This window comes from Opisthorchis viverrini, assembly GCF_000715545.1.
Source record: "Opisthorchis viverrini unplaced genomic scaffold opera_v5_526, whole genome shotgun sequence".
NCBI lineage: Eukaryota > Metazoa > Platyhelminthes > Trematoda > Opisthorchiida > Opisthorchiidae > Opisthorchis > Opisthorchis viverrini.
The window spans coordinates 156,755-174,695 of NW_008752187.1; the positions used below are offsets into that span (position 1 = coordinate 156,755).

A 17,941-nucleotide genomic window follows, 5' to 3' on the forward strand; every position below is an offset into this window, starting at 1 on the left:
AGTGTATCTGTTCCGCTCGAAAAGTAGTTTGGTTTATTTTGTGTCACTGTTTTGTGGTTTTTTCTTTTCGGTTTACGCTTCCACTGAACGGACGAATCAGAATGAATTTTTTTTTCACTGTGAACCTGTAGTCCAAATAATTATCAGCTCACAGTTCTCCGTTGCGAAACTAGGTTACTTCACAGTTTGTTTTCCCACGGTGCCCCGATTCATCTCGATGACCTTAACATTTCTTATGCCTGAACCATGAGTGGCTTAACAGTATTCGTCCATGCCGGTGTTTCATGCAGGGAGACAGCTGATTTTTGGTTTGAACAGTCTATGAATTTTCCAGGCGGTGCTTGCGATGAACCACGAGATGGTGAATAAGATATTTTGTATTTTCGGTGCACACGCTACTCCTCTGATAGAATTCTAACCGTAAACGTGATAAAAGCTCTTCAGCCTGATCTGGAGATGGCCGTCTAACTCCAGTCAGATATTGATTGATGTATCGTCCAGTCTGTTGTGAAGTCTGTGTTATCATCGGACCTATAAACAGTATACTAACGGGGGGTGGAGGGAGAATACTTCAGTATCCTGGGTATCGGCCCGATTGGAATATGAGTGCCCTTTGTGCAGCACTCCCGGCTGAAGAACATTGTGTCGAAGAGTTTTCAGTAACCTTGTGAGTAGTTTCCTTTATGAAAACATTGTGAGGGGTTATTTAAATTTCTCGTTATTCCGAGAATAACTAGACGGAGTTAAGGTTTGTCTCTTCGCAAAAGATCCTCAGTGATGTTCGCCTGCGATAACTTTGAGATTTAGGTCACGTTGTCTTTCAAGCATCGATTGTTGGTCGAAAAGTGTTTCTCGTGAGAGCAAAGTAGGATACCGTCATCTCACCGTATGCTTGGTAGACAAATGATAGCCACGCAGCAAACTTTTCTAAAAAAAATCCAAAATTCCAACCGCGGATTCAGAAGCACAACATTCCAACTATACTGTCCTTTATCAAGTTTGAAGAAAAAACTAAAAAGGGAAACAGTCTAGAAGCTGTTCAGGTAATCAGATATGTGCATCACTAGTCATCAGTATGAATGACCTTGAATAACATGGGCAAGGCGGCTGTATTTTCTAGAAATTTTCAAATTCACGACTAGGCTTCCGTTATGGTGATTTCTGTCCAAGTTCTTTTATTACCTGTTGTAAACAAGGATATCTTTGGTGTACAGGTTGCGTAGTGGTAACACGCAACACACACCTCGCATGTCACGTGTTCGGCGTTCGAACCGTGGCATGGTCAAGGCTATGCTCCACTCTAATGAGAGCAAAAATTGAATCCAGTATTTCCCCACTTTGGTGTGGACTCGCCAGAATAGTTACGCAAGGGCACGAAAAGACAGTGATATGAACTGGAATACCAGAAGACTTTTGGACTGTACATACATAATTTTCGCAGCTTTTCGTCGCTGTAGCTTCTATGTGGTTGGTTTACTGATTTCGGAAAACCCGTTATATGTTTATCGATTTGCCTCGTATAGAACGTTCGTACAATGAACAGTACCAAGGGCCAACAAGGCGATTTAGCCATATACACCATGATTAGTAGCAGTAAACCTCGTGGTTTAACGAATACGAGGAGTGCTTCTGTTATAAAGGTTGATAATACGCTCATCATACAAAGTATGCCCTTTTGCTTGGTGGAACATTGCTTTGAACTTGGTGAGACGTGGTACCGCCATTCTTTTATCCACCTAATTTGATGGTAGAATTCAATTGTGCCTGTCGTAGTCAAGACAACTTCGGGAAACGGTCACAAGAAGATTAGTTTTATGGGAAACACTAATAAAATGAGCGGATAAGTACAGGGCGGTAGAGGGTTTAATCCCGATTTTAACACATCAGTTCACCAGATGCTCGTACAGCACTACCAAAAAGTATTTCGGCCATTATTTATTATTTTAAATACACATGAATACAAAAGATGTGATTGAGGCGAAGGACCGACCAGTTCGGCAGTGCAGTAAAGCAGTTATGAAAGGAGATTCCAGTTTTTAATAGCCATCATCACACTCCAGTAGACTGTAAGGAGCAAGGGCCACTTAACGGCTGGTGGAGTCATTGATTGAATCGCGTGGTATTCGGTAGTTTTCCCCAGAGATTTCATCTTGTAATTGGAGTCAGTCTATGCCGGAAAACCAAGAAGCCAAGTACACCTTTTTCATCCTTATTTGGAACGGTGCATATTTCACGGAAGCATATTTGAACCCACGACCTACTTGTCAGCAGTTTGAACCTGACTGGCTGTTTGACTGGCTTCTCAGATATAAGTTTTATTCATCTTGTGAAATTATTCCTATTCTGAGTTCCCTATAGATTAGTGGTCGTGTGAGATCTAATTTTAAACTGAGATTTCGTCAGGTAAGTGAACCCAACCACTTGAGATTACCTACCTGAACGATTCGAAGAAAAGTCCTAGAGACGGTGTGCTTCGTCAATTTACATAGATCTGTAAACAAGTGAGACAACTAAAGTTGTAATTCTGTTGACGAACTACTCCCTTGCAACTTCCCCAAACCCCTCAATCATAACATTTTCCAAGTACATGGACTGTTCGGTGGCCGTAAGATCCGGACGGCTGGAGGTCATACGGGACATCACATGCTCTTAGCGTTTCACGCTACTCATGAGTAGTCAAACAAATACGAAAAATAACCACGCCAATCGTAGATTCACTGAAGGCATCAGACAACCGCATATAAATTTCAACGCTTCGGGGTTAACCAGGCAGGCCTAGTCCTCGTACCTTCATCTTTCTTCAACTTCTTTCTTTTAACTTCTCTCATCACGTTCTTCTAATAACCAAGCTGTACGAATGTTGTACTAAAACTGCCTTGCGAATGGTGTCTTCCTGACAGATGTGACTGGTTTGCCCGACGCCTCGGGTGATGATCAACTAACTGTACCAGTTGTGCCGATCTGTTGCCCCGCCTGCCAAGACATCCTAATCACTTCAAACCAGCTGGACAATTTCGCTGATTTTTCAACCCATAAACGCGATCTCTCAATAAGAATAGTCTTACTGGTGATGCTTGGCCCGCCCCACGATCAGTTCCCCTGACCCATCTGCGACCTTCTCGATATTCATAAGAACAACTATACTTACGTCTTCTGTGTTCACTGTCTGCCAGCGCTATTTTGTGATTAGGTGAAAGAATTAATTGGTGACAGAGAGCCCGAAATCCTAAAGATTCTTTCTGGACCAAAGGCACTAATCCCCTATGCTGATAGAAGGGCACTTTGCAGCTATCGGCACGTCCATATTTAGTGAAACAGCCGCTCATTCGCTCTGCATCCTGTTATTTTTCTGCAGAATTATCTACTTCAGGCTGAATATCAATACTGTTATATTACATCTCGAGTGTTGTGGCAGTATTCATTACATGGGGATGTTCTTGATTGGTGGATAGAGTTTCCAAGGCGAAACTGATACTTTATCCCCATGGCTGTGACAGTCCAACTACTTGAGATGCTCCGATCTTTCACTGGTACCTAGAATTCCTTTTTGGTAACGGATTCATGGAAGAGGTTGATCGGAGCGAAATTTGACAATGATGATGCGAATGCCAGCGTAGTCTTATCCTTGGATTATGTCCACCAAGTCGATATATCTAAAGACTAAAACACTGTGATAAAGTAGAACAAATGCTTAATGTACACATTTCAGGGGCATTGAGACGTAAGGTACTCCATTGGAACTAGTTTTTCTGCGAACCGCATAACATTGTTTAGGGATCGTCCCTTGTCAGAATTTTCTTCAGGCTTTTGTAGAGCTGTAACATTATCTAGGAGGTGAAGCCTCATCGCAGCACCGGTTCTGTGACATAGCCAAAGTCAGTTGCTCATTCGTGTGAGGATCGACAGAAAACAGTGAGGCAAAAGTCACTTAGCTTCTACAATGTGGAAATGCATTACGATGCAATCTGGAAGCGAAGTCTCAACTTTTGTCGCGGTAGGAGTGTGGGATCATCGTCCTCATATACGGGGGATCAGTGACGATTCTTTCTAAAGAAGGAAGGGTTTGGCAAAGTTTAGAGATGGAAGCGTCACATTCCGACCGCGCTGCAGTTGACTTGGACTGCTGGCGGAAGAAGTATTCATGGAAAACTAGGGTAAGGTCCTGTTTAGGAAGCCCCTGTTAAGTAGAGTAGCGTCAGAAGTGGTCATCTCATGCCTTGTTTCTGAATCCATCTTTTAAGAGTGTCTTTGTGTACCCACTCTTCCAAGTGGGCTTCTGGCCATCAGCTTCAGCCTCAAGAGAGCCTTAAAGCCCGTTGCTCGAGGAGTTGGCCTGTTACATCGAAGATTACGGACAGGACCTCCAAACAACCCTTCACTTCCCTCTGCCTAGTGGGTGACATGCTCGAGCCAAAGTTTTAGACGAATAACATTCCTCCTCCCGGATAACCCAGACAACCCATGCAACTTCGAAACTACCGTTATTACTTCCTACCCACCATTTCCACTTGCAGTTGCAACCTCTGAAGATATAAGCTCCTCTGTCTATAACCTCAGTAGTTTAGCAATACTTCTTATCTCTCTGACTAACAAAGTAACAAAAATAAAACATTTTTGCCTCTCTAGGGCGGCGGCATTCTAGGTCGAACAGATAAGTTCGACCCTTGATGACTTTATGTATGCTGTGCCTCCAAGGCAAGCAATCAAGGATCCACAGCTGTTGCACACCTCAACCTAACAGACATTGACTGGAAATCAGCTGAGGTGGCTCTGCTAAGTTCTTCACATGCTCGGTGAAACAAGAATGAACGGCTTAGTCGTCAGTGTGAGGGTGAAAGGGGAGCACCTATTAACGCTTGAACACAGATGTAGCGACCTTCAATAGCCAATGAGGTTTTTGTGTCCCCCTGTGTGTACTTAGCCTTCAGTGTAGTTTTTGCTACCAATGTTCCTTTCAATAGCTCTCAGTTCTTTACAGCTGACCTCCCACATGTTCATCCAATACCAGCGTCCAAATACTCTAGTGAATCGTAGCAATTGCCGATCGTACGTCGTCCATATTGGGAAGCTGAACTCACGTGGTCGCCTGATCTGATTAATCAGAACTTCTTTCGGCACAGAGAGCTCCCATTATGCTCTTGCATTCTACTGCCCGTGACTTTTGATGTTTTTCTGCTAACTTTATACTTCGTTTCCGTTTCGAACTGGTCCGTTGCGACTGAATGTGATTTGGAAACATTTACAGGAAACTGTTAGGTCTTCGGAGAAAAACTGAAAATATAAAAATCGTTGGAGTGAATTCTACTATAAAACTTATTACTAGTGTATGGCGTATGGAGTATTTTCCAGAACTCGTCAAAGCTATTCGAATGCTCCATGTGTGATAAGAAGCTCATCTAACGTTGGTCCCTCAAATAGGAAGTTGACGTCATGCAGACACACGTCAATTGGCTCTTAAATGACGATTTTTTAGTGAAAGACCTGTGTGACCTATGGGATGTTTCCCGTTCTGGACAGATCACTTGTTCTAATTTACACAGCTTACTGTTGCACTTGTAAAATCTAATATTCATTCCTTATTGCATGTCCGGAGATAAGGCGTTACCGCTCCCATTTTGTGGAGAACAGGCGTGCAATTTTACAATTCCGGGGCAAGGTTTGTTGAGGATTACGCGTGTAAACGTTGAAAGATTAAGGAGTAAAGTAATGCACTTCTCATACTGTCTTGACAACAATATATGCTTTGCGGACAAAATAGTACAGAAGGCTCAAAAACAAGTCAATTTTTTTAAGGATTTGGGAGAAATCGATAATCTGACGGGCGAGTTGAACACAGACATGTATAAGGGACAAGTCTGCTTCGCATTTTTCGGTAGCTGGCTGAAATCAACGTTCAGGTGCAGAAAATTAACCGAAGAAGCGAAACTGTCTCGGATACGTTGACGTTATTACGACTATATTGAAGAAGCATTGAGCGTAAATCCATTGTTTAGTGCTTTGAAGGAATTTCACCAGATGTGATTCGGATAAAAGTGATTTTCCTCTCTTGGGTTTGACCACATTGAGCGTAAATCCATTGTTTAGTGCTTTGAAGGAATTTCACCAGATATGATTCGGATAAAAGTGATTTTCCTCTCTTGTTTGGTTTGACCAGAACAAGTTCTCCCAGAATAGGAGGAGTACTGTTCAAAAGAGAGTATTTGGTGCTTGCTTGCTCTGGTGCGAGCGAGTGTTCTTGAGCTGATTCATTGGACCATTACGAACTAAAGACTGCCAAGCGATCGAGGAAAAGAAGACGGTCTTAAACCCATAGCGTCAATAACTGGCATTCAAATGGCCGGCGACTTTGATCGTCAAAAATTCTCTAAACGTAACTTCGTTCTGCTTATTCCGAATTCGAAGCCGTCCCATTGCATAAACTAATACCATCACAAGGCATAAGTATGGTATTTTTGCTCACCCAGAGGCTGACTTTCCATCGATTTAAACTCGACGCTGGTTAAGTCAATCTAAACCCTAGAAACAGACGCTCAGCTGATCTATGTAATCAAGTAAACGTGACCTAATCTCACGGCTTTTGCAACACACAGATTCATACTAACCTACTCAAGCCTTTGCTGGCGCATCGAAAGAGCATTGGGAGGTAGACATGCACGTCAGTTGCTGGTGGTTGACTTTCTACTGGTTCACAACCAACAAAAATCAGTTTTCTTTTACTTTTTCGTAGATTTCATGGTTTCAGAGTTTTAAGTAACAGTGAGGATATATTAACTACTCAACAGAAGTACTCAGCTACAATTCAAACCAGCGTTTTTCAGAAGGAAAGTATTCAGTAACGTTTCCCTCGTTGGCATGCTGTTACACACCAGTTTAAAAAAATATAATGCTGCTCGGCTTTGAAGTGAGTGAAAGTAACTCTCGGAACTCAAGGTGCGGTGCTCAGCGTCGTAGAGCGCTTGACCCTTTTGAAGTGTGGATTTACCAGTTATTGAACTGTCATTGATGAAATCATTTCAAGCTATGAAAACTTATGCATTCCACTCATCATTTTGTGCTGCGTACGACACGGAAGAATTCTGCTGTTGTATTAAAGTGCGACGTGTGATAGAAAGTTTCCTCCGCGCATATAATGCTGCTCGGCTTTGAAGTGAGTGAAAGTAACTCTCGGAACTCAAGGTGCGGTGCTCAGCGTCGTAGAGCGCTTGACCCTTTTGAAGTGTGGATTTACCAGTTATTGAACTGTCATTGATGAAATCATTTCAAGCTATGAAAACTTATGCATTCCACTCATCATTTTGTGCTGCGTACGACACGGAAGAATTCTGCTGTTGTATTAAAGTGCGACGTGTGATAGAAAGTTGATATCCTCCGCGCCACTTGTTCCTCACACACACAGTTATACCATTGGAACCCGGGTTAGCGTAGCTGATAACAAGTGAGATTTTCCCTGGACAACCGAAATAAGGGAGACAGTTCTAAAGCCCGTGATTTGCATTATCCCTGGCACGATCGTGTTAAGATGGCTGAAGAAAGACTGTCCCAATGCGCTCCCGAGCCACACCAAGAGCACACATGTATACGTTTGTGTGGCATGGTCTGTATGGTTGTTGGTTACAAATCACGTCAGGCACAATCAATTGAAAACATTCGCTTGGTCCCACATCATGCGTTTACAGGCGGGAACAGGCTTGTTGAATACCTTACTGCAGTGGTGCCACATTTCAGCCGGTCCTATGATGATGATACCATGTGAGATCCTGCAGAATCTACCCAAAAACCTTAAATCGCCACAGCTAATGGGAAAATGTTCCGTGATAACATTGTCTACTTCTTTGGGGTAAGCTAGAATGCCATTCTATATGATGATTTAAACGAATGAACTCCTTACGTCGAAGAAGAATTCTGCTGTTGTATTAAAGTGCGATGTGTGATAGAAAGTTGATATCCTTATTGTGCAAACGTCTGCCTTGATAGAAGAGTACGTTTAAGGAATCCTGACAGATACAACAAGTAATCTTCCAAGGTAATACTTCTGTGGAAATCTATCAAACAGGGCTGAGCCAAGCATCGTTTGACAAGGTATCAGTGTGTATTTACACCACTCTCATGTGAACGGTCCTATGCAAATCCTGGCGCGATTATTCTGGTTAGTTCACACCAGCGCAGGGTCCAGAACAGAAGGAGAATGACAGAAACGAAGGTGATGTGAATACATATTCAACAGATCCCGAAATGGCATGCGTCTTGTTTAAATTATATACTGCCTTTGGTGCTGGAGTATTCCAGAGCGCTTTTTATGATTTCACCGATTAACTTTCAAGATTCACGAACTTCTGCATTCCTTTTATCAGTTTTTGTCACCTGTGGAACCGAAACCACATACCACTGGGTCTCTAGGGTCTTGAGTTTCAGACTGAATAATAGCTTGTCTGATGCTGTGATTACACTTCAAAGCGTATATAAATGGAGGAATCGAGACATTCGGTAAGCTCAGTGACTGTATGTTGATATTGGTGAACGGGTGTTTGATTGAACAGCAGGTATAGTATCAAAACACAGTCTAGTTACACGTTAAGTGTGCCAGTTCACTAGCCATCAAGAATAATTCTATTTTTGCTGCTATCTTCCGACTGGAGCCTTTCAAATGATTGACACCTCGGTAGGTGTTTGTGCTTGCTATCGAAGTTCAGTAAATCAGCCTACCACCGCGAGTGTGACTTGTAAGGCCATGGAAATGCAGAGATGACTGTCGCCTTCTTGATTTATGGTGATTTAGAGAGACTTGGTAATCTTTATTGGAAGTTGTCGAACCCCTCAAATTACCATTAATCAGTGAGTGGTTCAGAAAGGAAACAATTTCAAAATGTGTTTGAAAAAATAACAAATACTCTGGGTTAGGAGAGAAAAGTAGAGTACAATTTTAGGTCGGATTGCTTGACACTTGTACACGAAACAAATGTTCTCCCAACCTTCATGGTGAGGTTCGAGATTGAAACAATCGGGCTCGACGAGATACTACTGACAAGGTTGCTGATTACTCTTATAAACCACAGTGGTCTTTATGCAACACATTTATTTGGAGACCATCTAAAAAGGGGGATTCTGCAGGGTTCCAGCCGAGTTAACACCACACGGGCTTGCTAATGATTGTATTTCGCTATTTGCGCTCAACTTGGTTTAGAGTAGAACATATTGTTGACAAGACACGGGGACAGGGTGTACCTAATCAACCTCAAGAAGGGTTGAGTAGGTAGTGGGCTGTCGAACGGTTTCCATTAACTTAGTAATTAGCGCCTTCTGCTGAACAAATATCTATTGAATCTCATTCCAAAAGAAGCACATTCACCTGAATGATAACATAAATGAGTGACCCGTTAAAACCAGATTTGTTTGTAAATGAGACTGTTGCGCGAGGCTCCAGTCGAATTGGGGATTATCTCTAAAGCAGGCATAGTACGGTTCAATTATCGTTTTGACCTTGAAAGCAGGGTTATTACTAGTTGGTCTGGAATCCACTGGAAGCATGAAGCACAAATGAACCCCTATTTTCTATGTAGCGCACCAAATCCAATTACAACCATACAGACTTCCTTCAACTTGCCGGGCAACTTAGTGTTTTTTCGTAAACCAGTAGCTAAGCTCATTTCTCTCTTTGAATTCTAAATTCACTAAGTGGGCAAATCACGAATAATTCGCTTATGGAGTGAGAAACTCCATTGGAACCACTCTGGATGGATGTTAGAAACACCTAACTGGTAAACGAATTCAACAGTCGTTTCAAGCCTTTTAGTCATTTGTCTCGTGGATCAGAACTGAGCGAACAAGAGTTTTTCGCCAGTATTTTATTGCACGGGGACCAGTCAAACCTCGTTTATGTAAAAAAGAAGCGTAGAACTTAGATAGTAAACTTGTATGTGGCCAAGATAAGTCTGTTGCCTCAAATAAAGGGGAAATGTTTAACTGATTCCCAGGTAGCTTCTCATTTTGTGGCAAACGAAACAATGGTTACGATGAATTATGCACTTCAGTTTCAAATAGATAAGAAAACTAGCGTTTTTTAACTAAACTGCCTTTGTCGCAATGACACCCGTATTTATGCGCTTTCCTCTCGATATACATTAGCTTGACGCTAAAAACCACCTTTGTTTACCTTCAAACTCACTCAGCAATCTTGAAACTGCACAACTCTAAGCGTTGGCGTATCAGTATTTGACTGTTTTTATCAACGTGCCAGCCTTGGTAGATACAAGAAGCTAATCAACCTGGAGCTGGTGAGCATGTTGCGTTCAACTTTGAGGTCGATGACTCGCGCACAACCGAACATCAGTTAGCGTGTAAGAGTCTTAGTCCTTGGTCGCAAACAAAACAGCATTCGTTGATTTTCTGGTGATAAGGCTGTTTCAATCATCCGTCCAGGCTAGCTATATTAGCGTCGTCTAACAATCGTACCAAACTGAGTTGGCTAAGTTCAGTTTGAGAACCACAGCTATGTCAAGTGCTAGCAAAGAAAATCATCAAGACGAAACCCCGTTAACCGAATTATTACGATTTTGAGAACCTTGCGGTAAGCTGGTTAATGTGGAGTAGGTCACGTGAAAGTGATTGAGGTCATGGGACTATGCTCCGTAGAATTGGCCTTCGCAACTATTCAATTGTCACACATTACTCTTTCACGAGTCAACCTTACGCCGACTATTTTTCGTTTAAAGCGAACGAAACATCATGGCTCACCATGTCTTAGCGATCATTCCCTGATATCGACTACTACCCTATTTCATAGGACACTGCCCGCTCATTCTCCACATCCGACCTGATCATTATCTGTCCGCTGCATCAAGTACTTAGTGCTGTCTCATAATTACGACAAGATCCTAAAGCTGACTTCAACCCCTAGAAGAACTACACCGAAAAGGATATTTGTACCTTAGTGTTAGCTGCAATGAGCCAAGCTCGGGGTTAGCAGCAAAACTGGGTTAGCAGGCAGATAACAAACAGAGAGCAATTATGATATGAGTAATAGTAGTTGAGGTGCCTGTAGGTAAATTCGTACATTTCGCCTCGGCCGGAATGAAAGAGGTATACCTGCGATTGAACTGTCTTACATTCATTTTTATAGAGACAACGATAGTACCTTCCACCGACGTAGTACGGGATGGCTAAAATCAGCTATGAAAACCTCATGCTCCTCACCTGGCGGGTGGATACTGATTGCCGGTCCCAGTGCTCTCGCAAACAAGTGGAGTGTACGGTTCGAAACTGCTGCACACAGCAGTATAGCATCAAGAGTTCTGTTCATCATTATGTGTCTCCTAAGGTTAGGTCACTCCCGTAAGCCCCAGCGACTTAATCCTTTAAATCGTTAGATTCAAGCAGATATTCTCAGGAAAAGCCCTGCTATTCACTATGCTGTAAGTCAGACCAGTAAGTCTAAGGCCTAAAATGGGGATATGTGGTCGAAACATGCGGGAATCTAGGACAAAAGTTGATTTAACCTGATAACTTAAAGACGGGTGTCAGAGCTTTGCTAGACAGACAGAACAGTGAAAATCCTGAACGACCGACAGCCTCTTTTGCACAGTACTCGAATGTCGCAGTGCTGGCGGTGTAACTCGAGAGAGTTTTCGTACGAACTTCTAATTCAAGCCTGACAATGTTCCTTGTGGACAAGTGTGTAGTTCGAAAGGAAATATTAACTAAAATTGTAATCTGTGTTTACATGCTTTCAAGAACGATCGATGAAATCCTTCAATCCAACGGAGCCAGTAAGGGATCATTTCGCTCCTATTTCAGTACCTGTTTACCGACAACATTTCATTCTCAGTAGGAGAAGAACAGGTTGTTAAACGAAATCCAATAACCGTGTGTCGTCTTCGATCCTTTTCTAACTGGAGATTTTAAGGATCAAGTTTGTCATGGCTAAAAAAATTTAGATTTAGTCTTGTAATCGGATCAATAAATGAGTGGCATCAACCAATATCATCCCTTAAGTACGGGTCTGAAACTAATATGGAACCATCGAAGGAATAAACAGGCAAATTCTACTAGTAACACAACTTGTCGGCTCAGGGAATTCGGAGAAGTTTTCTCAATGGTGATGCATGGGGACCCTGATTCGGTGGCTCTAACCGATGAACTCCACGAAACAACCATACATCGGTTGGCGGACATTTAACGGAGTTTACCGGATGAGTTTCAGAAAGCTCAAGAAAGGTAGTGAAAGATCCCATAGACTTCTTCCACATTGTAATAAAGGCTGATTTGAGAATGGAGGTCGAGCACCATCATGAATTTTCATAATGTATCTTTTAGGCCCACTGATGGTTGTGTATCTACCCACTCCCCAGTCTGCGTTGATGTAAAGTCATTGAATGTGGCCCTACAGTTGACTCGAACAGATTGTGTATTTCCATTTTCGACTGGTATATCCGTATAGGGTCCTAAATGACCTAGTCTCTCCATTATCGTGATTTTTTCACAAGTCATGGCTGTACACGAGCTACCACTAGGAAACGCATGAACCGGTTACCCATATTAGACCGAGGCTAAGGAATGTCACTGGAGGCATTTACAATTTGGATTTGAGGCGAACAGCAGCAGATGAGATCGACAGCACATGCACCTTGTTTGTATTAAACTTGCTCAAGGCACACTCCCAAGAAACTCAAGACTCATACTACTACAGAGACATATTGGTACATACATAGAGCTTGCTATTTTTTCGAGCACCAGATACAAAACCAAAATTATTTTACTCGGGATGAGGGGTTGGGGTTGGGAAAAACCGATGTGGGGAGGGGAGATTTGGGACGAACCAATGAAATGAAAGCACTGGTGGTACCACGAATGACACGTGGGATGGGACGGGGAGTGGGACTGGGGAATGGAAATGGTAGGTGGGGATTTCGTCTCATATACAGGAGGATGTTACTCACGCCAACTGGCTGGACCAAATCCTCCAACAAGCGGGAATGGACATGAGCACATCTCTTTGGGAATGTACACGTTGGTTCTTTCATCTGACCTGAGAAGGTGTTGATTTCTCGAACGCTTGTGGATTGATCTTGTACTAGGAACCGATGTTTTTTGGAATGTGTGTGTGTAAAGGGGCTGCATGCAGCTGGTAGAAAAAATAGTCACCAGAAGAAGGCATGTGTCACCTGGAAACATACACTTTCACTCTGGGAATAGAAGAGGTAAACTGGCACATGTATGGGATCAAAATGTACCGTTTCCTTGTAGTGAGACTAGACGTGAAGTGGATTGTTGTTAAAAATTATGTGGAATGAGGGACTCAGAAGACAGCGATATACTACTGTTTTTGCACTGATTGTCGTCAGGACTGGTGGTAAGCTGATTGTGAGTCAGCAAGGATACAATAAATCCACGCTGAAAAATTTGGTTTGATCACTGTGAGTGGATTTCACAAGGCGGAAGGATGGGGCTGAGCAAAGGAAGACGGTTTGAAACGGGTACGACATGAGCAACCACTTTGATACCTGAATGGCTAAGCAAGGTAGCAGGGATACCTAAGACGAATAAGAGCCTTTAAATTTGGATTCACAGGACCTGAAACGAAAGACGTAGGTGTGTCACTGTCTCTGTATCTTTCTCTGATGAGTAATTTGAACTTAAAATGTAACTAGTCCAAAGAAAACTGCAAACTAAAGGAAAGACAATAAGACCAATGCTACGCGCACATTATCACAGCAACTCCGAAGTGATGTGAACAGGAGTTAATGAGGCACAATATTACCATAGTCTGTGTGTTTGTGCGTTTGTGTGTACACGCGCGCAGGTTTTCGGTTGCCGACTGGAATGTGGGTTTTCTCATATAAAGCCTATTGGATCGGGCCGAATAACTGAAAGACACAAGGTAAAAGATAGTAAACAACTCAAATACGCTGCATGATCATGTGTGTGAGTTCATAGTCCCATGTTTGGCTTGAACAGAACTAACACAAACATTTCTCAGACACTTGTGTGTTTTGACTGTTTTTCTCAGACCCTATAGCCGTTTGATCGGATCGGCTGTCGTCCCCGATTCATCTGTTGGTCTCTGTCGATCTCCTGCGTCCTGATGGGAATCAGCTTCATGAAGATTGTCCAATTCGGCTACGGGAAGCTCAGTTGTAGCTGCGGTTCCGAGAGCTTGGCTGACAGACTTTACCATAGACGGGTTTCCGTTGGTCTGTTGTGTCGAAGATGGATAGCAAGGGGCAGGCTTTGTGGAAGTGGTTGAGGTCGAAGGTGGTATATGTGGGGATTGATTTTCACAAGGAGGAGTTTTCGGTGGACGGGGTCCTCGGGGAGCTGCGGTGCCATTAGTCGTAGACGTTGGCAGAGTACCTGCGATGGTTCCAAATGTGGGCATACTAACAGAAGCATTCAAAGTAAGTGTTGTCAGGGTGTTTGCTGTGGCAGCAACTGCTGCTGCACATGGTTGAGCTATATGGCCGGCACCAGTCCAGGTGTTGACAGCCGAGGCTGCTGAAGTGGTGTTGCCCGGGGGCTTTGGCAATCGCCTTCGTAACCACTCGTGACGAAATGCTTCACGGGGTGTCATCCGATCCTCCGGAAGCCATTGAAGACATCTTCGTAGGAAGTCCAAGAACGTGGTATCTTCACAACCACCTAGAGCTGTGACAAGAGACCGGCTACCCGGGGTGCCCCTAATTTTTCCCCTTTTACTCTTGCTTGGTCGGAGTACAACACGGCCCTCGGAGTCAGTTGCCATACAATATCTTGGATAGCCATGAGTTGTCGAGAAGAAGTGTTTCACTCTTCTGCATTGATCCAAGAGCTTCTGAGGCTGCATTCCTAGCAGTTCAATGATACAAGCCAATTGATCTCCTTCATCCTCTCCGGGAAATAAGGGAGCGCCTGAGGACGAGATTGGAAAAAGGTGTCCGAAGAAGTCAAACAGCATGAAAGGCAGTATAAAATATTAGACAAATGCTAACAAAATACTGCTTCCTTCCCAGCTTCAGTAAACATTTCCAGCAGCATAACAGAAAAGCAAGATTAACACAGCTGTCATGTTGTTATCCGTGTTCCAGAGGATGTACTTCATCTATCTAGTGAACTCAAGAGGAAAATTTATTTCATAAACCTCTTCATGCGGTTAAGAAGAACAACCAAAGAACACGACTTCATCGGTCCTTGGGGGTAGTACAAGATAGTAGGTTTTGTATACCCACACACGATAATTTTTCATTGAATATTTGAGTGCTTGAAAACGGGGGTTTAAGGTTGAATTTGAACATTTATCCTAATCATCGCCAGTAAAAATGCTTTCATTTTTTGCTGAAAATAAGCTTCTCACACAGAAAGCCAAAAGGTTGATATGCAACGTACGACGAGCTTGAAAGGATAGTGCTATTACTGCAGCAACGAAAATCCGTCGATGGCAAAGCAATACTCAAAAGCGATGCTTCTGAATCCTTTAAGTGTAGTACTTAATATTCTTACATAAACAAGACAATATCATTAATTAATACTCTACTGAGCACTGCAAGAATGAAGCAACATGAAGTGAAGTTATTCTGGTCGCCACAAAAGCTGACACAGTTGACATGCTCACAACATTTAAATGAACGCACGTATGATATTATCGTTTCTATAAATGTGTAGAATTTTGAAGCTGAATGTTGAACGTCTTGTGGTGATTAAGTGCTTAATCCTTTGCTCTCACAAAACCGCCAGATTGGAACTGATGTATGTGTAGAGACATGAGTACGATGCTTTCGGTAGTACAGCGGATATTGTTTGGAAAGGCAAGTAAAGGAACTGCCTCAATTAAGGCTAAGGAGAGTTATAAAAGACAAATAAGCTTGGATTAGTACAAATATACGATCATAATCTTGCTTCTACTCCTTCCTGACGGCAGTAAAAATTGTGTTCGGTCGTAGTGTTCCGTTCATGATTACCAGCGTACAAAAGCAGCCTGACTCAGCCAGAAGACGACCAGTTCTTTTGATCTTTCCTGTGTGTATATGGTGAAGCTTGCGCAGGCTACTGGCACAAAAACCGTTCATGATTACCAGCGTACAAAAGCAGCTTGACTCAGCCAGAAGATGACCAGTTCTTTTGATCTTTCCTGCGTGTATATGGTGAAGCTTGCGCAGGCTACCGGCACAAAAATTGTTTTTTTGAGGTGTGTGAATGCGGAAAAGAATAATGTTACCTTCCAACCTGCTTTTATCTTCAGTAAAGCTCACTTGAGTTGTCTCAGTATCAGTTATCGAAAGTCATAATCTCACGCAACTGCTTGTTTTAGCACTAGTATAGCTATTCTGTTCTCCAAAATTCATTGACTGAAATAAAAATGATTGTGGTTATCCCATGTCTACATTATAGCACCGACGTACCTACGAGCAATTTGTGGAGAGTTTCTTGAATAACCACAAGCGGGAGATTCAGCTAGGTTCCAGGTGTGTCTCTCGAAAAACCAAATTTGTTTGCAAATGAGTGTATCTCTCAAGTTTCTTCATTCATTGGACTAACAAGTTAAAAATGGTTTTCTGGAGTAAACGTGTAAGTCTTGCAATTCCAAATCAGAAGTTTCATTGGCTGAATTATCCGTGTAAGCAGTTAACAAGAGCAACCAGGTGCGTTCAGGCCTTAGTGGGTCCAAAGGCCACAATCATCAGGTCAGGAAAAAGTGATTATCCTCTCAAATTCCAAAGGCAACAAAAGCACCTAAAAAAACTAAATCCACCTATTCGGGTACAGAGAGGTGTTAAAGTAACATTGGACTCAGTGCGCATTTTTTCCGACAGATAAATGAACCCAGTAAAAGCGTTACTTCCTGGTCTGCAAGAAATAAGTCTAACCAGTCCCAAAATCACGTGATCATATGAACACCCAATCAACGTGCGGAACAAAATCAGTGGATCACGTGTTCTCAAGCTGTGGCTGGGACGTCTGGGAAAAACAGTATAATACTGTCCAGCGCCAAGGTCCATAACTCAAGTAGGGTTGTAGTTTTTTACTAACAAATTCAAAAAAGGCTTACTAGTATGATTAGAAGAACGTTGCATTCGAAAACCAGGGTACGATACAGAATATTCTTAAGTTGAAGACCAATGCTTTATTTCGGCTGCTATGACAAAACAAAAGAGGATACGAACAAACTCGGGGAGAAGAAAATAATCTGTTACGTTTTTGTTATGCCCGACCAGCTGAGTCTGGAAACTTAGAACGAAGCAAATAAGCGACCATTCAAATAGCCGAATATTTAAATTGCAACCTTGATGCTTGGTTGTTCTCTTGTCTGAGATTGTTTAAAATGCGACTGACACCAAACGGGGCCTAAACCAGTAGTCTTCTTCTTCGTAAGCTGCCGCCGATTTCTTCAAGTTGCAATTAGGAAACGGGTGTTCGTTTGTGAAGCAAAAGTTCCTATCGAAGAACACACCCAGCACCAAAACTACAATGGTTTGGTCGCGTATTGCGCACGCCGAGCTATCGTTTGCCCTACAGAGTACTGTTTTTCGTGTCCAATTCAGGGTACCGCAAGCAGAATGGTGGTCGACCTTTGACCTAGCTTAGGGATATGAAAGAGATTACGAAAGATACCAACGCTGTCGGTGCGACCTCAGGCGATTCAATATCAGCTCCGCGTGATCCCCACTCTGTACGGTTGGACGCGCTGCAAAATGTGGCTTCTCATCGATTTCAATGGTGTTCTTGTTGACAATTTCTTCCCAGAGCGTCTGAAGGATATCTGGAGGTGTGGACACCATCGAATGTGTATCATGCGTTAGCAATAAGCCTCGCCGCATCCACCTTCTTTTATCCTTCGTTCACTTATTTTCTTCACAACAAGACCTTCAAGTGAATTATGGTTGTATCGTGGCGAAGCATCAGTATTGAACTCTTAAGCGTTTTCAATGTTAAGTATGATGAAAAGATAGAGACTGGGCCCTAAGAATGGTGAAAC

The 17,941-nt window shown here is 42.7% G+C and overlaps 1 protein-coding gene across 1 annotated transcript in view; it reads right to left on the minus strand.

Annotated features, from left to right (window-relative positions):
* Nucleotides 1-12,653: 12,653 nt before the first annotated feature.
* The window catches only part of T265_11581 (hypothetical protein), a gene marked incomplete at both ends in the record, with an annotated part of 48,279 nt that continues 42,991 nt past the window's right edge, over nucleotides 12,654-17,941 (minus strand). The window contains one exon of the mRNA XM_009178269.1: nucleotides 12,654-14,880. Coding sequence (XP_009176533.1) covers nucleotides 14,006-14,880 — 875 coding nt within the window. The remainder of the gene's footprint in view (nucleotides 14,881-17,941) is intronic.